Raw genomic sequence first — 27,367 nt, 5'->3', positions numbered from 1 at the left:
TAGCTCCCTTTGTCCTCAAGGACTTTGTCTATAATTACAGCATATCAGGGTATTGTGATACATGTGTATAACACATGTGCCTCATGGGGGAAGCAGTAGCTCTCCATTCCTTGGTAGGGTTTTTGCTATAATTATGACATATCAAGGAATTGTGACATATGTCTATGACATACACATACCTCATAGGTGTCTGTGACACTACAGCTACCCTAGAGCCTTCAGTCAACGGAACTAGGTCTTGTCCAGCTCTTGAAGGGCTTGCTGAGGTGGGACACCTCTGACTCCCGTGGAACTTTGAACCTTTCTGCATCTGTACTTTGATTCTGAGGAGCCACATTTTCATCTCCTCTTCAAAATGGATCTTGAAAAGTTAACTCAGCCAGAAGCTCCAGAGATAGGAGGAGGAGAGAGAGAAGGAGAAGGAGGAAAAAGCGAAGCAGGAGATGAAGGCAGTGGAGGAGTGGAGAGAGAAGAGGGAGAAAGAGAAGATAAGGGGGAAAAGGATGAAGGAGAAAGAGATGATGGCGGAGAAACAGATGAAGGCAGCAGCGGAGGAGGGGGAAGAGAAGAGGGAGAAAGAGGAGATAAGGGGGAAAAGGATGAAGGAGAAAGAGATGACGGAGAAAGAGATGAAGGCAGCAGCGGAGGAGGGGGAAGAGAAGAGGGAGAAAGAGGAGATAAGGGGGAAAAGGATGAAGGAGAAAGAGATGACGGAGAAAGAGATGAAGGCAGCAGCGGAGGAGGGGGAAGAGAAGAGGGAGAAAGAGAAGAAAAAGAAAGAGATGAAGGCAGCAGCGGAGGAGAAAGGGGTGAAGAAGTAGAAAGAGATGAACAAGAAGAAAGAGAGGAAGGCGGAGGAGGAGGAGAGAAAGACCAAGGAGGAGAAAGAATTGAAGTTGAACAAGAAACAAGAAAAAGAGAAGAAGAAAGAGATGAAGGAGAAACTGGAGAAGGAGGAGAAGGAGAAAGAGATGTCCGGGAAGAGGGAGTAAAAGAAAGAACTGAAAGAAGAGAAGAAGAGAGAGAAAGAGAAGGAAGAGACGGAGAGGAAAGGCTCGTGGGAGCCAAGGAGGTCAATGAGTGGTCCTTGGTCCCACCTAAGAAGCACTGTAGGTCCCGCAGACTGGCCATTATTCTCCAGGACCTGCTGACTGACTTGCCAATGCTGCCGCTGCCAGAAGGTAGGGATGTGGGGGGCGCTGGAGGGTGCAGGGAGTGAGAGCCAGGAGAAGGAGGCGCGGGTGGCATGCGCAAGGCGCGCAGGAGGAAGGAGCGCACAGGGCGGGCTTGGGGCGTGGAGAGAAGGGACTGGGGCTGGGCTAAGCAGTGCTGGCTTTTAACCTGGGCTGCGGAGGCGGGGGAAGAAGGCAGAGGGAAGGGGAGGTGTGTGGGACCCAGTTGGTTGGGGGGAATTGGAAGCAAATGACATCACCGCAGGTCCGAGAAAAACGGAAGAGCCAAAAGCATCGACAGGGTCCTGGATATTCAGAGGTCGAGTCCAACCTGAATCTGTCCAGACACAGACCTCAGTGCACCACGGAGACATCATGCAGAAGTCGCCTTTGGAGAAAGCCGGCTTTTTCTCCAAACTCTTTTTCAGGTGAGAGGGTGCCAGGGGATCTTTGCAGGCTTGCCCATGCCAAAGAGGGGAACGAGCAGATTTTGGCAAAACAGGAAGAGATTTTGTTGTTGTTGTTGTTTTCGTTTTGTTTTTAAAGGTGTGTTGTCATTCATTGTTTTAAAGGAAATGTGGATTTTGTAGAATAAATTGAAGCTGATTAGATGGAGAACAAAAATCTACTTGCAACTGAGAATCAGACTTGCAACACCTAAATATGTTGCAGAGCAACAGTTTGCTAAGTTTTTTTTCCTGAAAAAGTTGTAAATAATAAATTTTCTTAATAAAAAATTCGTAAGGTTGGTTCGTTGTTTTTTCCCCAAGAAGCTTGTCTGCAGGTGTCATTCCTGTATGTAGCAGGTGTTCAGAAACCATTTGCTGACTGAATTTTTTTGAGGAAGTATATTATACTTTCTGCTGTTGTAATATTAAGTCTGACATGACTCAGTTACATTATTCTTTTTAAAGAACGTGAGCAAGTCAGTTAAGAAGCAGAAATATCAAAAACAAAGCATTTAGAAAGGCAGTAACCACGGGGATATCAAGCTGGGGTTCCAGCTCCTGAAGGTGTATCCAACTGACACTTAGGACATTGTTCTCTTATCCTGCATTGCACAGCATGAGCCAAAACACTCAATCTAGTAGGATTTTAAAATTAGTCTTTAAGCTGGGAGACCTAGGCAAGAATAATTAAGCACTTAGTATTTGATGTGTCCTGTGGTGCTTCTACTCTGTTCCTCTAGTGTGGATGAGTGAAAAGAACAGCTCTCATGGGACCTCACTTGACTCACAGCTCCTCAGGGAATCAGCAAACTAAAGGACCAGAGTGTCACATATATTCTAAATGTGTCCTGTGGTGTGGGCAGGAGGCAAGGTGTAGCTTTCTGTCTTCTTGCTTTGCTGCCTGTGGGTCTAGAGCTCAGGGCTAAGAGTGCCTCTGCAGGAGAGCTCCTCCCAGTGGAAGGGAGACAAGGTCTTTACACTTTGGAATTACCTTTGGTATTCACAGTGCTTTTGTTACTCCATCCATAAATCCAGCTTATCAGCTGGGCTCTATTTTCCTTCTACTCACAGCAACAGAGTGTTAATTGTCATAAGCTGTACACTTTTATGAGAGCATTTTGAGGAACCTACATGTCAGTGCCTTTGAAAAGTCACATTTTCAGGAGAATGTCTCTTGTGTATATTCCCCACTAAGTATTAGGAAACTTAGATTGCTCATTTATCAGTGTTTCAAGAATCTCCCCTTTTATAATCCAGCTAATTTATTTTAGTGTGATTTTCAAATGCTCTTAGGTTGATTTGGAAAGGAAAAATATTATAATGGCTGTGAAATTTCTTAAGAACATACTCATTTCTGTTCTTCAAACGATTTCATAATCAGTTGCTTTAAGAATAGGTGTGTTTTTAAGAGTTAAGTTCTTACTATTTATAGTATCTGACATTCAGCTAAAGTACCAGTCAGTGATTAGAAACTTCCTTCTGAACTATCCTTTTCAAAGGTAAAAAACCTTTTTTCCTCTGGACTAGGCCGTGCTGCCTAGTGTCAAGGGCTGTGGGCTCTGGGTTCCTACTGCCTAGTTTCAGGATTGCTTAATAGGCAAGCCCTTTCACATCCCTGAGTGAGTTGACTTTTAAAACTTTGAGGCTGCCAGTGTGCATATGACATAGTTGGTTAATCTACTGAGAAGTATGTCCTGGGCTTACTGAGGAAATGCTAGCTCCTATGGTTATTTTCTACATTTCCTTGTAAGACAATGAGTTTATTTCTGTTGGGTATAATTTTTGACTATCAGCCTCTATATGTGGTGTCTATGTGTATCATATATTGGAGAAGTTAATGTAAGGGATAGTCTCATCTAATATGGATTTATTAGCTATTTAGGGAAAATCCATATGCTTAGATCTCCATAGATGCCTTAGAGTTTTACTTTCTGAGTACTATCCCATCAGTTTTAGGGTCATAAAAGACCAAAAAATAAAAAATAAAAAATAAACCCTGAAGGCTATGTTTCCACTATTAGGGTCTGGGTTATGGATTATGTTAAATATCAGTTTAGTTATCTTGGTTATATCACTAAAACCAAAAACAAGTGTAATAAAAATGCATTTTTGCAAGTGTTTACAGGAAGGAAAAATTTGGAAGTCGTTGGAAGTGTTCTAACATAGAAGACAATTTTACCATAAAAATTTCAAGTATTTTGTGACTTCAATGGAAAACAGTACATTAACTAGAAGCATTTATGAAATAAGTTATTTTAAAAGAAGCAGTGATATATTTGCATATAATTTATGATTCATGTATTAGTGTGATTAATTTGTAAAAACCTTTGATTTGGAGAAATTTTTAAAGCTTACATTTTCATACAACTGTTGTAAAAAGATCATGCCTGATATGTACCTGTGTGTGTTTGTGTGTTTGTGTGTGTGTGTGTGTGTGTGTGTGTGCGTAGACCCCAGAGGGCAATATAAGGTATCATCCTCTGAAAGCCTAGGTTTCATTGGCCTTAATTTTACCAATTGTATTTGACACTGTTGCCAGTAAGGCCAAGGAGTCTTCCTGCCTCTGCCTTCTCAGCACTGGGATTATCATCCTATGCTACCTCACCTACCTGTTTGCATGGGTGCTTGGGTTTGTACTCAGATCTTCATGCTTGTGAGAAACTTTACTGACTGAGCTGTGAACCCTTAGAGAAAATTGGGCAGCAGCCTGTCCCTTCTGTTTCTGATTCACAGACATTATCTTATGTTTGTTTGTTGGGTGTTAGGACTTAGGGTATGCAAATCCAAAGGCCAATTTTGAAGGACTGAGAGTACAGTCCTGCCATTTAAGAAACTTGGTATAGCTGAACTCCATATGTCTTTTAGTTAGTTGATGGATGCCATCCGGTGGCTATAGTTCCAGGTTTCCATGCTACCCTTTGGCCTTTTTTCAGTAGGAATTAGAGGAAGCTGCATCTAGGATGGGGACCCTCTGTTTGGGCACTGCACAAACACTGCCCAATGTTGACTCTGTACCAGGCTCTCGGAACCCTCTTCTGTTTATTCGCCATTTGCTGATCACAGATCAGAGTTTTCAACTTGGGATATTATGTTAGTTTCATGTCAGTTTTGGTTGGTTCAATACACAGTTCTAAGAGTACCTCCTGAACATGATGTGATGAAACTTGTCACAGTACACATATATAATAAATATCTTGATACAGTTAAATTTATTTTAGTTCATGTCATAATTATTAAAATTTCCTCCATGGTTTTACAGTATATACTACACAATACACTTTTAATATTAAATCCCTTGCTACACAGAACAAAGGAAGCTATTATTTTAAAATAACTTCATCAACGTGTTATTTGATATAAGTAACAATGAAATACCCCTTGGTGCACACTTAATACTGATACACAGGGGAAATCAAGGCTTTTGGTTTTCTCTATGGAAGCTGGGCTTACTGTGTTAATATTCAATTCATAAATGTTGAAACTTGTTTAAGAGGTTCACGAATGAATACCACCATAAAGTATATTATTACCGTAATGTCCTTTTACAGCAACCTATAATTTCAGTGTGGTAGCACTATAGATAAGTATAGGACTGGTAACCATAAGGGAAGGGCGTTAACCATTTAGCATACAGTTAGACATCATTTGTTGAAACTTTGAAAACACCCATGAGTCAGCAGCAATTTGGCCATTTTGATCCTCTGTTCCTGATGCATCTTGTGTAGAACATTTCCTCAGAGCAAAGTCCCTGCAAAGCACTGAATTTAAGAGGAGTAAACTGTGAAAAAGTTCTTTTTGGAGACACTGACAGTGATTTCATGAATATGTTGTGCATCATCACAAAGGGAAGCATTATTCTAGTGACTTCCTTCAGCACTTAGGAAAGGAATGGATGCAGCTTGAAGGCTGTTGTTTTGTTTTTCTGAGTAAGATCACCATTACAAAGTAGCTTTTCATAGACTTAATTGTCAGGGAATTTGTTTTTTTATCAAGAATCCTGTAAAAGTTCATTTTACTGTTACGAGGCTTACATTCCTGCAGAGCTTTTAAAGATGTGGCTTTTACAACTGTGTCCATGTGATGATGTGAAATTTACTTGTCAGATTGTGTCTACAGCCTATTAATAGCTATCTATTGACATTAACGGGTATTTGAAATTGTAAACTAATTTTTGTATCATAGTTTTCAGAGCATTTCAGGACTAATAGGCATCTCTTACTGGAATTGGCTCCATTGTGGTTAACTCTAGAGATCCATGTATGCTGTCTATTGATGATGTTCAGCATTCCTGACATGGCGACAGCCATTCTGATGAAATGGATCTGAGGAAAAAACGGTTTATACATTTTCAATTCAGCAAGTATTCCTTCAAAATTTCCTTGTGATGCTGTGGCTTACCCTTTAAAAGATAGCCTACTTAATGATTCTTTGATCTAGGATGAGGAAATGGTTTGGAAGTTTTTGCAGTCTTTAGCATTGTTAGGATTCTCAGTCAGGAAGACATTCTCATGTTATCATCAGATTATCTACCACAAAGAGCCATGTCTAAGTAATATTTCCTTGTAGGTCATGATTCAGAACAAATTTTTTCATCTTTTTAAAAAATGTATTTTATATACCAACCACAGTTTCTCCTTCTCCTTCTGCTCCTCCTTCCATGCCCTCCTCCCACCTCCCTAACCCCTCATCCGCTCCTCCTCCATCTCAATTGAGATGGGGTAAGGCCTCCCTTAGGAGTCAACAAAGCATAGATGTCAAGCTGAGGCAGGATCAGTCTCCTCCCTCTGCCTCAAAGCTGAACAAGGCATCCCACCATAGGGAATAGGTTCCAAAGGCCAGCTCATAACATCAGGAACACGTCGTGGTCCCACTGCTATGGGCCCCACAAAAGACAATGCTACACAATTGTCACCCAGATGCAGAGAGCATAGGTCTTTCTCTGTTGACCCCCCAAGCTGTCTGTCCATAGTCTCTGAGCTCCCACAAACTCTGTTCAGCTGTCTTTTGTGGTTTCCCCCATCATGATCTCGAGTCCCCCTCCCTTGTTCATACAATCCCTACATCTGCTCTTCAACTGGACTCCTGGAGCTCAGCTCAGTGCTTGGCTGTGGATCTCTACATCTGCTTCCATCAGGTAGTGGATGAAGACTCTAGGATAAAGCTAGGGCAGTCACAAATCTCATTATAGAGGAAGGTCAGTTCAGGCACCCTCTTCACTATCACTAGGAGTCTTAGCTGGGGTCATTCTTATGGATTCCCAGGAGCCTCCCTGGCACCAGATTTCTCCCTAAACCTCCAGTGGTCCCATTAAAGCAATTTTTGAAAGGTGCTTTCATTCATTCATTCACCACTACTGTATTCTGTGCTAGACATTAAGGTGGTAGAGGTGTTGCCTTCTGAACAAATAAGTATCTTAAGGGAGGGTCTTAAGGGCTCATACCTGTCCAGACTGTTTACTAGAGAAGTGTTCTTGTAGTCACACACACAGAAGAAGTCATTCTGCAAGCATAATCCCGTCAAAATATATGGGGATGAGTTCAGAGAAAGATGAAACAGAACAGACTGTGGGTAGGAATGGTGGAAAGTAAAAGCAAGAGACCTTCAGGAGTTTAGAGAAGGTCTTGAGTTTGTCCTTAAAACATGTTAGAGAGCTATAGGAGGTAGGTCCAGAAACTAGTAAGGGGCTAGATCACTGGTGACTTGGTAAAGTCCTTAGTGCTTTATCATACTGCTAGTGAAAAGTGACAGGTTTTACGCAGATAGGGATGTGATCATTTGAAGCTTGTTACAGTTTGTAAAAAGAAATGATGAATTAGAAAAGAGTGACAGGCAAAAGTAAAGAAGGGCATGGATTTGAAAGGTGTATATAGGAATAGGAAGTAAAATTGGTTTCTTAATTTGAGGTAGAGAGTGAGAGAGAGAAGAATAAAGAGGCTCTAGAATGGTAGACTGGGAGGACGGGAGCAAGGGCTGATGTTCCTTTTGAAGTGAAATGATCCAATCAGAGAAGGAAGCTGGTATGAGGATGGAAGCATATGCAAATGAAGGACTGGCGTGAGGCTGCAATATATAGGTATTGGAAGAAATCCTTTGACTTACCAGTACTTTCTTTTCAACAACTAATAAGTAGGCAGAACTAATATTTTATTTGGTAGTGCTGGGGACTGAATCCCAGGACCCATGTATGTGTTCCACCACTCAGCTGCATCCCCAGACCTGAACAAATACTCATCACCAAAGAAACTTCTACCACTTAGTTCAAAGACAGATTTATGATCTAAAGACTTACATTTGCTTTTCTACTCCATTTCACATGATGCCTAATAGCCACTGTTTTCTGTACATAAAAAACAAAAACAAAATAGGACACACGCATGTGTGTGTACTCTTACATATACATATATGTATATATGCACTGTGAAAAAGAGTGCACAAAACTGACCAATTCCCTGTGGATTAATTGTATTAAAATATCATGAATCAGAGTCAGTAATAGAGTAAGACATTAGCTATTTCCATAATTTTATTCAGTAGATAAAATGCATAACTACAGTAATACCTAAAATTTTATTCACTGTATTAATAGTTTATAGAATTGTGGAAATTAAGGTTCAGAGGTAGCAATCCCAAAGAAAAACCAAAGATTTTTGCAATACAATTTGATTAACCAGATAATTACTATAAGATGAGCTCGTTAAGCTTCTGCAGCGTGACATCAGACAGGAGGCCAGTGGGCTAGGACCTGCTAGTAAAGTGAAGCATGTCAGGTGTGCCACATTTAATGGAGACTTGCTTAGGTCAATATGTGCTGAGATGGAACCCATCTTACAACAGGACAAGGAAACTTTAGAGGTGATGCTTATACTCCTCAAATTAGAACATCCCGCTTCATAACTTAACAGCCATTTATAGCTTTTCTCTATCTAATATAAACTCCATATCTATATATTTTCTCTGTGGAATACAACTCACATAGCATGAATATATACTAAATATTCAGATTGCTAGATCCCACACATACATGTTAATTAAATTTGTGGGAAAGAACAACTTCTCTGATCTACTTTGGCAAATGTTCGGGTGATTTGTTTTGGCAAAAATGAAGTGGATAATGCAACTCCTTGGATAATGCAATGAGTCTTTGTTGGTCTAAATAAAACACTACTACTTTTCAGTATATTAACAACAGAGATAAAAAATATGTCAACTTGCTACAAATTGAGTTTTTCTCTTGGGTAGTTCCTGAATTCTGTAGTTTTGCCGGTCTCCTAGTCCTTATTATATACTTTCAAGATACTACAAATGATGAATTAGAAAAGAATGACAGAAAAAAATACAAAGGGGCATGGATACTACAAATGAATTTTTGACCAGTTTTAGATAATTCTAAATATAAGAAACATGTGGTTTCAGAGGACTAAACTAACAGTCACCAAGCTAACTACTGTAAATTAGAATATATCCTTAGATTGCTGTAAATCCAGACATATAATTTTAATTAATATATCACATCTGAAATGGAATTGATGAGCTATATTATCTCATTTGGTTTATTTATTGATTTCTAATTTTTTTCTTAGTATTATTTTTTAATGCACTTGGTTATATATAACACTAAACAAGGCCATCAGTTAGTTGCCTTCTTGGAAAAGCCATAGAAGCATGCCTACTACTTTAACAAAACATAATTTTTGGTAGGGGGTGCTGGACTAGCACTTGTAGAGCATGCTGGTCTCGAACTCACAGAGATGCACCTGCCTCTGCCTCCCGAATGCTGGGATCAGAGGCATGTGCCACCACTGCCCGGCACATAAATAAATGAGAAATTTGGCAGCTTGTATGTTTGTAAACCCTGTGAATACTATACCAGTAGAAGCCAGAAAAGAGTGTTGGATCACCTGGGATTGGAGTTACAGATGGATGTGAGACATCATGAGGATGCTGGGATTTAAAATGAGGTTCTCAAAAAAGCAGCCAGACACTGTTTATTCACTGTTTCTTGGTGTAGGTCTTTATGACATTCACAGGAGGCAGGATGGAACTTTCTCAAAAAAGCATCATCAGATCCAGGACTAAAATATAATATAGAAACATAGCAACACGTAAAATGCATATACATTCCTATATTCCTGTGACTTCTGGTTTTTGTGGTTTTTTTGCATTAGTTTCACCCTGCAAAGTTGACTTTTAACTGTAATTGGTTGCTTGGTATTTCTTGAGAAAGAGTACTCTGTAATCCAGTTTTGAAAGACAGTAGTAGTATTTACTTGGATGCTTATATGGAATACTGGGCAAGGTAATTGCAGTATAAGTTCTCCAAGTTTAGCACTCTACCATACCTTAAAATTATAACCTGTCCCAGAAGTGAAGGTGTTCTAAAGGCAGACTTTCACTGTAAACCTAGTCATATATAGGAAAGACCAAGAGTGATGCAGAATATTTTTTACTTGAATATGAAACTAGATTAAGCTATTATGGTACCAAAAGTGGTAAGTAATTGTATACATGACTATATAATATTAATTCCTAAAAACTGTGTCATGCACTGTTTGGTGTTTTTCTTTGACAGTGCACATGTTGGATTGATCATGAGTCTTATAATCAATTTTATCTTCAAGTGCATAAAACTGCTTTATTTTAAACTGTGGTAATATTACCTGTGGTTTGTTACTTATCATTTCCTTGGTATCCTGTAGCTCTCTCAAGCTGTCATGAGACCTTGTGTCAGAAAGTATGCAGCAGACATGCAGGGCTGCTAACTGAGTTTGGCTCACTCCTGCTATAGGGACATACTCACTTACACAATCAGAGATAACAGTAACGATCAAAAGTTTCAGTATGTGGGAAGAGATGTCCTATTTAAGGGGCTAAAATTAGCATATGACACATTTGAGAATGTCTATTTTTTTATTGTAATTAATAACAAAATCACTTTAAAAGACTGATATTCCAAATAAAATTTGGTGGGATATCTCTGTGGCATGACAAATGCTGGGACTTAAAAGTTTCAAAGTCACTGAAATAGATGTTTATTATATTGACTGTGCCTGGTAATTTTTGAGTTCCATGCTTCATCTATTATACTCATGGAGAACAGTCTCAGGGTCTAATTCATGTCTAGCCCCTGTCAGTTCTTAGGTAACAATATGTAGCGGGAGAAACGTGTACTTTGGAATCAGATGTAGCTAGAACTCTCACTCTGTGACTTATTAACAATGCGATCTTAGGCAATATACTTAATCTTTCTGATAATCAGTTATTCTTGTTGGTACAATGAGGCATTTTCATTTCAACCTGGTCCAAGAATATAATACTATCCAATGCTCTTTGGGTGCTTACTCTGTATACTAGAGTTCTCCTGAGAAATGGAACTATTTAATATAGTGGATTAATTATAAAGAATTAGCTCCCATGACTAAGAAAAATGGCAAGTTGAAAATGCAGGCTTAGTTTTCAGAGTGGGGACTTGGGAAAGCCAGTGTTCAGGTTTGAGTTCAAAAGCAGCCTTCCAGAATTCAGTCTCATTTGGGGATGCTGATCTTTTTCTTTTCTTATGTTTTGGTGCAAGATTTCTCTGTGTAACAACTCTGACTGTCCTGGAACTCACACTGTAGATCAGGCTGACCTTGAACTCAGAGATCTACAGACTTAGACTTCTGTCTCCTGAGTGCTAGGATTAAAGGTATGTGCCACCACTGTCCAGCTAAGGCTGGTCTTTTTGTCAAACTCATGTATATCTTCAATGGATTAGGAGAAGCCTGTTTACATTGCGGAGGCCAATCTGCTTGAACCTAAGTGCTCTGATTTAATGTCAGTCTAACCTCCAGTCACCTTATCAATTGTGATAGCCATCACCCCGGTGAGGTAACACTCTTACTAGCTATAGCAGTGTTGTTACAGTTAACACTTCAGTTTCTGTTTAGTGTGTAAGAAAGTAGATCTTCACTACATTTAACACTCTTCTCCTATAAAGTAGACACAATACTTCACTGAATTATGATCCTACTCCCACAAATGCCCTTGCCAAGTCTATCCCCTTTGTTTGCCATTGACTTTCCTCCTCAATTGTATGGGTGTGTGTGTTGCTGGGATTGAACTCAGGGCTGTGTGCAGCATGCTAGCCAGATGCTCTGAGCTACTGGGTTATTCTTTCAAGGCACATTTAAAATTTTTAAGCTTATCTCAAGTACTCAGGCTACTCCCTTTGTGCTACCATTGCATTTCCTTTCTGTTGGGGGCCGTTGTGTTTGCAGAAGCTGCTATCACCAACTACTATAAACTGAACGAATTAAGCACTAAAACATTATTGTTACAATTCTGAAAGCTGGGAGTCTGAGATCAAGGTCTTAGCTGACTCAGTTTCTTCCTGGGGCTGTAAAGTAGAGTCTGTTCCTTGTTTTCCCCCAAGTTTTGTCAGCAGGCTGGTGGCCATCTTTAGCATTTTAACATTTGTAGAACCATTGTCTTGATCTTAGCCTTCTTTGCCGATTTCTCCATATTTCTCAGACCAATGTCCAAAATCCATTCCTTTGTAAGAGAAACCATCATGTTGGCTAGATTCTACTAAATGTCTTTCCTCCAAACATTTTGAGGCTCAGAAGTTAGGATCCAGATATGTGAAGGGAAACACTTATATATCCATAAGAAAATAAGACAGTGCAGAGGATACCATAAGGCAGGATATTGGAACTATCAAGGGGAGTCATTTATGAAATTTTAGTATATCAGTACTAAAAATTCAATGAAGACCTAATAACGGAAAGAAAGTTTTGATAATGAAACATGTTTCATAAAGTTTTGTTAAACAGAATTAAATAATCATGGTTGAAAGTTTAATATTGTGGGCCATTAAGTGATAAACAAAGAGAACATGTTATTAAATAATCGTCTTTGAACCAGTACAAATACCTCGTGTTTGCATAGTATTCTTGTAGACTTGAATGTTTTTTTTCTTTCAATGCTTTGATCAAGAGTAATGTGCAAGCAACACCTATCTGCAATCAATGTCCTCATGGTACTTACTACAAACATGCTACGTTTGTGGAATTAATATTAACAGATCAATTCACAGAGTTTCTAATTCGTTTACTGTAGTGAACAGGACAATAGAGATAGGAAGATAAATTATACACCATATTGTCCTTACGAATTTAGTTTTACGAGAAAAATAGGTTAGCAAAATATAATTTAATATGTTAACATCAATTCAACAGTTTAAAAAATTGAATGAGAATCATGTGTCATGTTCACTGGTCAGTTGAGGGAATGCAGCAGTTTGAACACTGTAAGATGTTTCTCTGGGTGGCATACAGTTTTCTGTGCTTGAGGACACAGAGGATTGAGGAAGAATGAAGTAGGCAGTTTGTATAGAGGCTCAGATGAAGTGTAGGGTAGAATAGTGTACATGGGAGGAAAATTAACCATAGACTGTGAATAATATTTAAGAAATGATGTATGTACATGAAACTTCTTAGCAATGGAATCAGACTTTGTTTCGGGGAGGCTGTTTTTCTTCAATGTGACCCAGCTGAAACCAAGATTAACTTGCATGGTGGTGGTGATAGGAGAGTCTTTTTAAAAATTAAGAGCCACCTTATTGTCAATGTTTTCATCCAGTTGCACTCCTGCAGAGTTCAAAAGCCAGGGACTCTGGCTCAATGTTTCCTTTAAAGTTCATTTTCTTATAGCTTAAATGGAAGCAAGAGATCATGACATTTCAAGGTTAAAAAAAGTGCCAAACAAATTAAATACTTATAAAAATAATTTCCACTAGCCTACTATAGTTTGTGTTAGGAACTGCCCTTTTAACTACCTGATTGTCAAGGTGGCTAATTTGAACTCTTAAAATGCTTGTTAGGAACAAAACATGAATCAATCACCATTTATTATGTGTTCTTGAAAAAATTAGCAATTTAATTTTTAATAGATCTTAGCTAATTTGTATTAATATGCATTGATATGTTTGAACAACGATAAAAATATTAAGTGAAGACTTAAAGTAAGGCCTTGGAGTTATTTCATGGCAAATCCTGAATGGATTGACCTGGCTTTTGACTTCATTCCCTGTCTGCATCTCTTTCCCTAGGAATGCACAGTGGGGGAGGGGGAAGGGGAGCTTCTAATTTTCCTCCCCTGCATCTCTGGGGAGCTTCATTGTTTGTTCTTGGTGATACCAAGGTTGTTGGACAATGCAAGTAGAAACACTTTGCCTCCCAAACTCAGGAACAGGATGTGAACCTTAAATTCCGAGTCATAAAATGTGCTGTCTACATCCTCCTCATCACTAAAAGAGTATATATGAAAAAATAAAGGCATAAAAAGGATAAACTTTTACTTCAAGCTTTTGGAGTTTGCAGTTTTTAAGTTTTTTTTCTTTTCTGTTTTAAAGAAGCTTAATTAGGGACTGGAGAGATGGCTCAGCAGTTGAGAGCACTGGCTACTCTTTAGAGGACCTGGGTTCAATTCCCAGCACCCACATGGCAGCTCACAACTGTTTGTACCTCCTATTCCAGGGAATCTGACACTCTGACACAGACAAAGAATCAGGAAAAACCCAATGTACATAAAATGAAAATAAATTATTTTTAAAAATAGAGCCTGAGGTAATCTTAATAGAAAGTAAAAAGGATTAAAACATCATTAATAACCAAATTCCATATTTAGGTGGGAGATGGGAAAACATCCACAGATGAAACACTCACAGCTCTTCCAGTCCTTCTGAGGATTCACCATGGATAATAGTTGTTTAACAGTGGCATTGAGCCAAGAACATAAACAAACTAAGGGGAGGGGAGATTAAGACAATGAGAATTCAAGAACCAACCCTTCTGACTAGGTGATTGCAAGAACTATGGAGACCATGTTTATCAAAAATGAAAGTTTCAATTCCACTAACCTTGTCTTCCTGGGGTAACATTGGTTCTTTTTAAAGAATTTAATAGTCATATATGCATGTAGTATGTTTTTGTTAAATTCCTTTTCCATCCTTCCCTTCGCACATACTCTGTATTATTCCCACCGTATTTCATTCCCGCCCCAACTTCACGTGTTCCTATTTCTTTTAAATTTAATACCCACGGAGTCCATTCATGCCTATGTGTCTGTATGTGCATGAGAGACCATCTACTAGAACATGGGTAGCCTCTCGGGGATGACAATCACGGAATTCTGACTCTCCCTTCCCTAGCAGCCAGGGATTAGCAGCTATTCCACAGAGAGGTTAGACTTCATGAGGTCCTTCTCCATCCATGCTGGGGTTTTGACTGTTTTCTTGCTGTTACTGTCTTCCTCTTGTAACATTTTATACTTGCTCTAGCCTCTGCTGTATCATTTTATCTACCAAGCAAAATAATTAAATGAGAAAATAATCTCAAACAAACTGGGGTGGAATGTATATGTGTGCCATAATATATGACGGTCAGAGGACAACTTGTAAGAGCCAGCCCCCTCCTTCAACTATATAGGCTAGGTTATTGAGCCTTGGTCCTCAGACTTGGCAGCAAGTACCTCTTCCCCCTAAGTCACCTGCTGCCTCTAGAATGTATTTTTTTAAAGTTTGATTTGGAAGAAGTCTTTTTTTTTTTTGTTTTTACGAGACAGGGTTTCTCTGTATTGTTTTGGAGGCTGTCGGTCCAGCCTGGCCTCCAACTCACAGAGATCCGCCTGCCTCTGCCTCCCGAGTGCTGGGATTAAAGGCGTGCGCCACCACCGCCCGGCTGGAAGAAATCATTTTGAGATCATGAATGGCAAACTTAAACAGCACTTTTTTAGTACACATAATAAAGGGTCATTAAATCATCTAGATGTTGAAGGTCACAAGAAAGTGTACTTTATATTTTATGTGTCAAGGCTCATACCAGGTGATGCCTGGCTCTACCAAGAATCTGTCAAGAGCCTCTGCTTGGAAGTCTGCCTCTAAAGATGAGGTTCTTTACACATTTGGGGAGTATCAAGTAGCATCAATCCCAAGTGTTTAGCATCTGTTAGAATGATGGACTCAGTAAAGAACATGTTTATTTCCCTATAAATGAAAAGTTTTTACTTTGCATCTTAGTGATGGTATCTGAAAAAGCAAAATGAACAAAGAGCCACAAGAAGGAATTCTAGAGAAAGGGAGAAAACACCAAAATAAACTGAATAATTATTTTTAAAATACCAGCAAGAAAACATGTATATACTGTATAGGAGATGTCTCTGCATGATGCTTATCGTGCAGTTTATTTTTTTAGTTGCCTAGTCAGAAGACAGGGAAACTTGTACCCTTCTTCCTCATTCGTCTTCCCCCTAAGGATGCTTGAAAGGACTTTTCTCCTCTTATCCTCAGAATGTGACTGTTAAGTCTACCTGTGGATATCCTGATAGCACAAAGGTTTCCCTATGTAAGCTTTCACGAGTGCCTATAGCATTTCTACTGTAAAATTGTAAGGACAGTCTGCTTCCTGTCTTCCTCTTTTTATTTTTTGCTTTCAAATGTATATTTATTGCCAGTGGAAATACCCCTCAGATATTAGAAATTAGAAAGCAATGGTTTGACTTGGCTTTGCTGATTAGTGTCCTAAAAGTGAACTTCCATTCAGGATGCAAGCAGCTTTGGGGACATTCAGTCCTGTCTTTCTTGCCTTCGGTGTACTACCGTGATATTTGTGGCTTTTCTTTGTGACTTCATACAAAGGAACTGTGCTTTTCCAGGGTACATGAGCACTCGACTGTAAATTACACTCTTTGTGTCTTCTGTTATCTCCTAAAATGGCCAGGATCTTTTCTTTTTTTTTTTCCTTGTAGCCTTGCTTGTTACCTGTGAAGATTAGAAATGCAAATCAGGTGAATAAATTAGATGTGCCTTTTGCAAGTGTCCTCTCATAATTCATAGTAATTCCAATAATTAAGTTTCTTGCTTTGGGAGACCAGAATAAAATGATGTATGCCATTCATGTTGCGTTTTGAGTCTCTAGATTTTCTCATGAGCTGCCCACAATCTCTGATATCATTCTCAGCAGCCACCAAAACATTTGCATATTTGCAAATGATTAGAGTTTGAAAATACCATTGAAAACTTACACCAGTTCTAGAAGCATATGACATTTAGAAAACCCTTCCAATACCAACACTGATGTCTGATCTCTCCATGCTGCTTTCTTACATATAACTTTATTGAGATCTAATTCACACACCAAACACTTTATCCACATACAATATACAAAACAATGATTTTTTTTAGTATATTCACAGTTTGGTAAGCTATCATTAAAATCAATTGTAGCAATTGCAATTTTTATTCAAATGAGAAAGAAACTACACAGCCATTAATAATTATTCTTCAACTTCCTTGTGTGCTGGTGGGTGGCTTGTCTACTTGAAGTGAGATAGAGTTATGTGTGAAGAGAGGACTTCCATTGAGAGATTGTCTTCATCAGATTGGCCCAAAAGCAAGTTTGCGAGGGCATTGTTTTGATTAATGATTGATGTGGGAGGAGCAAGCCCACTGTGGTCAATGCTGCCCCTGGGCAAGTGATGCTAGTTTATAAGAAAGCAAATTGAGCCAGGCAGGCAGTGGTGTTGCACACCTTTAATCCCAGCACTCAGGAGGCAGAGTCAGCTGGATCTCTGTTAATTCAAGACCAGCCTGGGCCACGGAGCGAGTTCCAGGACAGGGTCCAAAGCTACACAGACAAATCCTGTCTCAAAAACCTAAATAAATAAATATCAAATTGAGCTAAGTCATGCAGTAACTTTATATTCAATGTTTAAAACATTTTACAGACTATTTTCAAAAATGTACACGCTATATTATGATCCCACAAGCGGAACACAGGGGTTACAATTTCCCATACCTCTGCAGCGGTCATGATTAAAGCGCTTTTATTGGGCCTAAAGCGGAATCTAGCTGGTTTTCAAATTACATTTTTCTTCTTCATAAATATATTTCATGTGTTTACTGGCCATTTGGTCAATTTCTACTTTTGTGAAATTATTCAGCTCTTTTGATCATTAAATTTTGGTTGTCTATTATTAAATTACAAGTTTTCTATGTCTGATGCATAAATTCCTTATTCTTGATTTGCATAAAGTTTTTTCTAATTATGTAGAGTATCTGCTATTTTATAGTATATATATATTATTTTTTTGGTTTTTATGAGACAGGGCTTCTCTGTATTGTTTTGGAGGCTGTTGGTCCAGCCCAGCCTCGAACTCACAGAAATCTGCCTGCCTCTGCCTCCTGAGTGCTGGGATTAAAGGCGTGCGCCACCACCGCCTGGCCTTTATAGTATATTTTAAAGTATAAAGTTTTTATGTTTCTTCTACCCATTTGTGCTATTGTTGCTTCTGCTTTTGGTGTTATATCCAAGTATGTGCTACTTTTTCAAATTAGTTATAATGTGGCAAATTAGACAAAAAATAAGCTTTGATATTATAGACGTATTTTAAATTCTAACTCCATATTGACACATTTCTTAAGCCTCTCTAAATCCATCCAGTTTCAGATTTATAAGATATAGATGTAAGATTGTCTGTAATAAATAGATTAAATAATTTATGTCATTTCTAAAAAAAATTGTGAGGCTATTGAAATACTCTGCTAACATTAACATCATAGACTGCCCAGGCCTCCCAACTGACACACACGTTCAGTGGGCTTGGTTCGGTCCTATGCCGGTTTCCCAGCTGTCAGTCTGGTGTCCATGAACTTCCACTTGCTGGGTCAGCTGTTTCTGTGAGTTTCCCCAGCATGGTCTTAACCCCTTTGCTCATCACTCAAGTCTACTTGCTTTATATAGAGATTTTATAAACTGGGTCTAATTTAGTACTTTTTAAAAAATTCTTTGAAAAACTACATATGGCTACAAAATAACTTTGAATCTCAATTGATTTAGTTGTGGTATTCAAAATGCTATTCACACATTTTAAAAATTTAGTTGTGGTATTCAAAATGCTATTCATACATTTTAAAAAATTTTATAGAAGTTATCTTTTAGCATTAAATTCCTTCATCTCATAACCACTTAGCAAAATAGCTAAAAGCAAAGTGATAGGATATAGCTATGCTAAGCAACTGATTCAAATGACTTGCCTCTGTCTGCTTCAATGATTACTAGCTGGTTAGAACTGTACAGGCAGTGGGAGATGTTTGAACTCATGTGAATTTATGGGGGTGATAAGTAAATTTCTAGTGTTTGCATAACTTTAACTTGATTTCTTAAGACCTATTTTATCTAAAAAACGAAAAAGGTCATGAGTGTGGGCTAACATGTCACTTGTGATAGAAATGTCATAAAACTGGTGGTTTTGGTATTTAAATTAATTTGACTAAGTTTAATAAAAGTAATGTTAAATACTGCAGATGTATGATTTCTCTATGAAAATAATGATTGAGTTTTAAAATAACTGATACATAATCTTCATATGACATTTAAGCAGATGAAAATGCCAGGTGTCTTTGTTAGATTACAGCTAAATGTCAGTTGGAAAACTGGTTATTATCTTTACGTATGTGGCTTTTAGGAAGATAGGTTTAAAGCCATTGTAATGGGCATACTTCAGTAGTAACTTGGAAATGGTTTTTGTTAAAGAGCCCTGACTCCCCCTTTGGCACACAAGTCACTATAAAGCTAACAGTCTGTTGCCCCTGCCTTCCTTTTTTATCTTTCTCCTTTTCTTAAAACCTTGGGTTAAACTCTTATTAATTTTGCATGTAGGTATTTGCATCTTTCCAGTGGTATTTGTCTAAAAAATGATGCCAAAGCTATTTCATCCCATTTTAAGGCTGGATACACAAAGACAAGAATGACAAATCTTACTTTCCCCTTCTAAAGCTTCTTCTTCTAGACTCCCAAAATGCTTTGGCATTTTTTTCAGTGACCGTAGTCACTCTGGATTCCAGGAGAGCACAAGTGGACAGAGTACTATGCCTGAGAATCAGGTCTTGTGCGGGAGCAGTCTTTCCCAGGAACTGGCTTGTTCTCATAAGCACTGATGACTTATTGGAACTGCCTTGTGGAACAAGAACTGAGAACAGACCACAGTTTGACCAAGACTCTTTAATGATGCATGTATCTTTCCCCTGCCTTTTTGGTTCTTCTCTTTAAGCCCAAAGTATTGTCAGTATCCTGAAGATGGACTTGGGGTGGGGAGTTATAGAACCCCCTTTTCTGTTCTTCTGTGTGCCCACTTAGAGTATATCTCCTCTCTGTGTCTTCTATCAGTGCTCATCTCTTTGACTGACACATTAGGACAGGTGGCTGAGCCTTGTTGTTGGTACTCCTAGAGCAGGGACTTCTGCCCTCTGTCTCTGGGAGCAAATTATTTCATTATTAGAAATTGCAAACCATTCTGTATAAAATTAGAGTTTTCCCAAAGAAATGAAACCAACTAAATTAAACACAGTAAGATCAGTGTGTGCATCTTTAAAATTAAAATGCTAGCATTGTTCATAATAAAACATGCAGCTTCTTATGGTTAAGTGAACATTACAGTATATCTGAGATGATAGGATTTCCCCCTAAATATTAGTAAACTCTAAAAATATGCATATGCTATGAGTCTGATACCTCATAATTAACTAGCTTCTGTTAGAAAAACCCTAACTTTGAAACCTGTCAGACTTTCTAGGAATACGAATTTATAAGTTCATTGAACATATTTAGTGGCTAGTCATTAGATGTGAGGGGAAGAGCCAGCTGGGCAGTGGAAGACAGGAAAAAGGAGATCACCAATGTAAGGCTTTCTGCTGTTCCAATTGAACCTACTCAGACTCATGAAATACCTGAGTATAGTACTTTCTGATGGGAGAAATACTTAGGTGAAAATCCTGGCTTGAACGTAGTTGAATTTACACAAGTCCATTAAATATACTCAGAATTTCTGAAAAGAAAGAATGGCTTAAATTTCAAATTAACATTGAATTGTCTCTAAAATGTGAATGATTGGTTTCTTTAATTTTGTTTTGTATTTCATAAACTGGCCTATAGTTGCCATAGAGAACTCATTGTTAGAAGAAATTTCATTTGATTTATTCTCAAGGAATAAAACCTTTCTGTAATGCAGCTCTCTGGTGATTGCAGACACCCTTAGGTTAATAGGTTTTAAAAGTTTTTTTAGACTTATTTATGTGTATGAATGCTTTGCATGAGTACCTGGAACCCTTGGATATCAGCAGAGGGCATAAGATCCTCTGGACCTGGAGTTATAGATGGTTGTGAGACACCATGTTGGTGCTCAGAATCAACCCTGGTTCTTTGTAAGAAAAGCAAGTGCTAGGGCTGGAGGGATAACTCAGCCGTTAAAGGCTAGGCTCACAACCAAAAATATAAGAAGAGCAAGTACTGTCCTTATATTTTAGTTTTAAATTTTTTCTTTGAACCAGTTTCAATTTTGAAACATAAATCTAGGTTTACTGTGGCATAACTGTCAAGAAATGCTAACTAATAATAACTACAGATAGTGAACTTGGATATTATACTACTGATTTATTTGGCTTGATGGTTGTTGGACTATGGTTCTCTTGGTAAAACTAGTTGTCACACGTAACATATCTTAAAACTCTGAGATAACAAAGATGATTTTTATAAAAATATACCACATGTTGTGTTATTTTGAATTCATTAGAATGGCTACCAAATCTTATACATGAACCAAAAGAATCATGATTATATTTTTTAAGGGTTAAGGAAATTTTAAAATTTCTTCTAAATGCCTTTTGAGGCATGGTATTGGAAAACAGTGGGATTCTGCTCATTTAAAATGAGATGCATGATTTTAATAGTTTCAAATATATTGAGAGCACAAGGCTGCTAGTAGGTGTAATGTATTAATTTTTTTACTGTGTTCTATAGATCATCATTCTGTCCCATGCCATTGGCCTTCTGAGATTTCAAGCCTCTGCCAGGAGTGATGTACACACTTGAATCTTTGTAGCTGAGATTATTTATGGCTCACAGTTAAACATAGCCACTGTTAATTATAGAATTTCCATTTCAATATGTAAACAAAAGTTCATAGCTTTGCATTTCTTTTATGTATTGCTGTTTTGGTATTGAGGCCATTTGTGTTCGTTGTCTCTGAGTTGGTAGACATGCTAATATTATATGCAGCTCAGTTCTCTTCCCACTTAGGTGTTTAATGATCTCATCTTTGGTCGCTGGAATTGATCATAGTGGGAGTATTTATTAAACAGTGAATGGTCAGCTTTTGCTTTTGTTTTCTGGAAAAGGGATTGTTATTTGCTTGCAAGCCACACCCCTACCTACTACCTATTAGTTTTCACTCCTCTTGATTTCACTCTCCTACATGTGTGTCTAAATTTATTACCACCCACTATACCTAATTTCTTAAAGTTGAACATGGTAAAGAATTAATTAAAAAGAATGTGGAGAAATCTTTTAATAATTCAGAAAAGTTTTATGCCTCTGAGTACCATTTCTTAAATTGGGTAATATGACTTTAACACCTCCTTTTGTTCTATTTGCTTAATAAAGTTTCAAAATGAAAATAACAGCGTGCTAATAGTTGTGAAAGTTCTCTGGCAAATGTTAAATAGATACTTTAAGCACGCTTTTAATCCCAGCACTCAGGAGGCAGAGGCATGCGGATCTCTGTGTGTTCCAGGCTATCCTGGTCTACAGAGCGAGTTTCACGAAGGCGTCCAAAACAATACAGAGAAACCTTGTCTCAAAAAACCAAAAAAAAAAAATGATAGTAAACTCTTGCTTCAGGTTTATAAAGGATAATTGCCTAAACGACAAAATCAAATCCCAATGTTGATGTCTTAGTTTTATCTCTTAACTTCCACCTGTATTACAATTTCACTTTCTGTCTGTGAGATACTGACTGGGGTCATGAATTCCTAGTTGTGTCACCCTTTCTCAGATGATATCACCAGAGGCTCTGCATGTTGATGACACGTGTTTCCTGATACATTCAGATCGCTTTCATGTATACTCACTATTTTTTTCCTCCGGGAAGAATGACCAATGAATCACAGTGGGCCGAGAAAACTAAAGCTAGTTATTATCCTTTGTTAAGAGGCACTTGTTAAAATGCAAATTTGGAAGTTAATGGGGGAAAGTGACACATTAAACCATAGTCACTCACTAATAGCAAGAAATGGCTGATGAAGTTATTTAGTCTTTGGGATGGATCTAAATTCCGATCAGTCTTAGGCAAACTACAGAAGAACTGAGGACATAGGGTTGGTCCTAGTGAGCAAGCCAGATACTAAAGTAGTATGCAGAGGAATGTGGACCCTTAGATGAGAGGAGTAGGGGTTCATCTAGAACAGGGGCACAATGCTGACATTTGACATGGCATTTCTTTACTCTCTTTTGAATGACTTTGATAGATTATGCCTTTCTGTTACATGTTTATCTTGCTTCTCAGATTCTGATTATTGGTGGTTTAACATGCATTTTTAAAAACATTACTACAAAGTCTCAATGAGTTGCTGAGGGAGAAATTGGTTCTGAAAACTGCTGAATCCTAATGAATTCCTTCCTTAAACAAATCATAAAATGTAATATGTAGGATGACCTCTAAAATCACCTTCTTTTTGTCTCACTCTCCCACGTTCTGGGACTGTAGACATCTGTCGACATGTCTGGCTTGTTTTCAAAATACTTTTAATTGTGGTCTCAATGACAGGCCCCATTGACAGGCTCCTGTGTTTGAATACTTGATCTCTAGTTGGTGAAACTCTTTGGGAAGGATTAGGAGGTATGGGCTTGTTGGAAGAAGTGTCACTTGTGGCACACTATATATTATGTATACATATATATGTGTGTGTGTATATATGTGTGTATACATATATATGTATAATTAGAATTTGTGATTTCTGTCTTTGTGATGTTTATCATAACTTTTCCATAGTAGTTAGAAGCAGCATGCTTGAGCAAGCAGGACTACTCTGCTTTCCTCAATCAGTTTCTCTAGTTTTCGTTATAAATAGCTATTTATTCATTTCCTACTAAAGACCTACAGGGTAAGGAGAAAAAAGTTTATGATCCCTACTTTCAAGCAACGATGTAGAGATAATTATATCAGCTAACTGATATAAGCTGTTTGCCATCTCTCTTTGTACTCAGTTCCTTTAATAGCTAACTCATTATTGAATACCCTAGGCTGCATTGAGGAAATTATGAGTATTGATTGTCTGTTTTACATTCCTCAGTCTCCTTTGGGGAAAGATTAAACTGTAATAGATTCCTTGTTTATTAAAAAGAAGCAATGGGATTAGTTCAGGTTTGTTGATGTTTATATAGGTATATCTAGTAAGATGAATATTGTATTTATGGAAGTTGTCTTATTTTACTTTCATATTTCTGTATCCATACTGTATTTACTCCATTACAGTTGGTACCAGAACCATATCTGTATTTGAGACCTTATCAACTGAATATATCTGTTTGTCTTCTTCTCTTTTAGCTGGACCACACCAATTTTGAGAAAAGGTTATAGAAAGAACTTGGAGTTATCGGACATATACCAAGTCCCTTCTTCTGACTCAGCTGACCATTTGTCTGAACAGCTAGAAAGGTATGATCGTATCCATGACTTTACTAGTAGAAGAAGGAAATTCTTTGTGTTTTTCAGGAAACAGAAAACGTGTGTATTAGAGGTTTAATTTTTAAATGGCACATTTAAAATAGGAGCATTTTATGCTTTTGCTGATCTTGGCCAGCTCAAGAATTAAACAATGAAACCATAAATTAAAAATAACCATTTTTTAAAGAAATGGCTTCTTTTACTAAAATGATATATATTCTGAGAATTTACTTATCTTTAAAAACACATGAAGGAAGATTTGGAAAGACTCAAATAACATCATTGTAAAGCAAGTTACCTTTATTTGTTTCCAAAATGTTTGTGGCAGTAGGGTTGGGATGCAGGGTTTGGCAAGCACCCTAACAATGAGATACATTTTTAGCATTGTTTTTTTTTTGAGACAAGATCTTATTTCTTAGCCCAAGCTAGCATTAATTTCACTACATACCCAGGATGGCCTCAAAGCAACCTTCTTTTTGCCTTAATATCTCAATAGGAATAGGAATGTGACACCATGTCTGGCTTGCCTTCAAATTATTTTTCAATTGAAAATGTTTATTATTATGGAGGTCTGAATGAGAGTAGCCCTCACAGGATCCTGTATTTGAATACTTTGTCACCAGTTGGTGTAACTTTTTGGGAAGGACTAGGAGGTGTGGCCTTTAAGTTTTCAAAACCCTATGCTGTTCCAAATAAACTCTCTGCCTCATGGATGCATCTCACGATATAAGTTCTCAGCTGCTCCAGCACTGTGTCTGCTGGTCTGCTGCTACGCTGTCCACAATGATGGTCTTAAACTTACTCTCTAAACTGTAAGCCTCCCATGAACTCTTTCTTCGATAAGTTGTCTTGGTCATGGTGCCTTGGCACAGTAGTATAAAAGTAACTAAACAATTATATTAATCAAAACCTATAAGTTGGTTGAATATTCTTAAAATACTAGTTTCTATTATGAATGTATAAAGTAGGTATAGATTAATTTTCTGATGCTAAAACAAACTATATTAGAATTTTTTGAGATAAGAACTTACAGTATATATTTTTTTCTTTTTAATTTTGGTTTATTTTGTTGAGAATTTTATGCAAGCATATAATATATTTTTATCAAATTCCTGGCCTATCTTCCTACCCCCTTTCCATGTACTCTTTTTTAAGATTCACTGACTCCAATTAGTGCTGCCAATATGTGAATGGGCATAGGGCCATCTACTGGATCATTGGTGGCCTCTCAAGGACTGCATCCCCAAAGAAAATTACTAATAGCTCCCCAGGTAGGGGTGGAACTTCATGAACTCATCCCTTCCCCCATGCTGAGATTCTCTCTAACCTGATCTTGTGCAAGTCTTCTGCATGCAATTGTAACTGCTATGAGTTCATATGTACAATAGTTCTGTCATGTCCAGCAAATGCTGACAACACATAATTATTTTGCTAGAGATATCCAATAACTCTAGCTCTTAAAATAATTCCACACGCACCTCCATGAAGATCCCTGACCAATTAGGTGTCCCATTTAGAGCTGAGAACACCAGTGTCTCTTATTCTGTACACACTGATCAGCTGTGGGTCTGTAAATTACTTGCTGTCTACTGCTTATCTGATGAGGTTGAGACATGCACTAATCTATGGATATGAAGGTCTTTGTTGTAGATCATATGGTTTACAAATGAGTAAGATTGTTACTTTTCTCTCTAGTTGCATGCATAGAAGTTTCAGCACTATGATCACTAGCCATAGGATAAAGCTTCCATGTTGGTATCAGACTGATTTTTTTTCACATCCTATGACTCAAGTATGTGAAACTTCATCAGTAGGATCTTGCTATCAAACTCTGGAAGCTAATCAAGCACATTGATAGTTTATAGCCTGTAATATTGGTGTGAAGGCTCTGTGGGACCCCAGTGACCAAATACTCTAGTGATATAACACCTGGAACTGAGATTTTTACTTACTTAGCCTATGGTGTCTAAGAGAGGCATTATCTCTCTGTTATAGGGTAAGTAAATTTACATGTATGTATATATTTGGGGAAACTTTTACAGAAATATTTTGCTAGCTTATGTCTTTTGTGTTTCCATTTGAATTCTAAGGTTTTTTTTCAATTTCTATGAAGTATTGCATTGAGTCCTGATGAAAATTACTTGGAATCTGTGAACTGCTTTTGATAGAATGGCCACTCATTTTTTTTAAAGAAACGGAGTGTGCTTGTGTTTGGTATGCATGGATTTAGAATTGTGATATCTAAATGTAGTACCTCTTAATGGATTATTCTTCCAATAGATGTGATGTTTCACCATCCTTATCTCTTCTGAGTAGCTTTAGTTTGAAGTTCATCTTGTCAGGTATTGCTGCTAGTATCCTCGGTAGAAATGACTTAGTGCTTGTAAATTCCCTTAATTTCCTTTTATCATTGAAAAAATTTATTTTTCTATAAATTTTGATAATTTTGCTGAAAATAGTAGTGTGAGTTTACAATTATGCTTCAGAACTAGGACCATACCTTGCCAAGCCTCTGTTAGAAGAAAGGATAATTCAGGAGGATAAGGCTACTAATTTTGGAGTGAGGTACGAGGTCATGGGAGGAGTTAGAGGAAAGGGACTTAGGAGGGGCTGGAGGGAGGAAAGAGCAAATGTATATAATTACATTTTAATTAAAATATAAAAAGTAAATGCATTTTAAAAGAAACGTTTCCATTGAATAATCAGGTACTATTCTGATGGCCCTGCCCTTATAAGTGACTTAACATTTTTTTCTTTCAATCTCTTTCTTTTTTCTGTACTTTCACTGTTTTAACCATAATATGTAGTGAGCATTATTTTGTGGTCCTACCTATTTGGTGTTATGTAAGGCCTCTTGTACCTAGATGGCATCTCCTTCTCTAGGTTTGGAATATTTTGTTATATGGCTTTATTGACAATATTTGCAAAGCCTTCACTCTGGAGCTCCAGAGGTTTCAGACATTATGGTTATGTATATTTTTAAGATTCATCCCTTACTTTTCCTGAGTAACCCAATTGCTATATCTTGTCTTCAGCTCCAGGTCTACTGTGATCTATTCTGCTGAGAGGACTTCCCACTGAGATTTTTGTTTGTATTGATTTTTCCCAATTTCTAGAATCCTTTCAGTTTGTTTTTCCCCCCAGCAATTCTCTTAATTGAATTCTATTATCATGTCTTGTATTGACTATTTACTTAGTTAATTCATTTGTCCT

The 27,367-nt window shown here is 37.7% G+C and overlaps 1 protein-coding gene across 1 annotated transcript in view; it reads left to right on the top strand.

Annotated features, from left to right (window-relative positions):
• The first annotated feature begins 1,383 nt into the window (after nucleotides 1-1,383).
• Nucleotides 1,384-27,367, top strand: part of Cftr (CF transmembrane conductance regulator) — a 137,552-nt gene continuing 111,568 nt past the window's right edge. Inside the window, exons 1-2 of the mRNA XM_040728649.1 lie at nucleotides 1,384-1,600; nucleotides 24,035-24,145. Coding sequence (XP_040584583.1) covers nucleotides 1,548-1,600; nucleotides 24,035-24,145 — 164 coding nt within the window. The 5' untranslated portion in view covers nucleotides 1,384-1,547. The remainder of the gene's footprint in view (nucleotides 1,601-24,034; nucleotides 24,146-27,367) is intronic.

This window comes from Mesocricetus auratus, unplaced genomic scaffold, assembly GCF_017639785.1.
Source record: "Mesocricetus auratus isolate SY011 unplaced genomic scaffold, BCM_Maur_2.0 Super-Scaffold_100019, whole genome shotgun sequence".
NCBI lineage: Eukaryota > Metazoa > Chordata > Mammalia > Rodentia > Cricetidae > Mesocricetus > Mesocricetus auratus.
The sequence above is the reverse complement of the archived record's forward strand: the minus strand, read 5'-3'. Positions and strand labels throughout refer to the sequence as shown.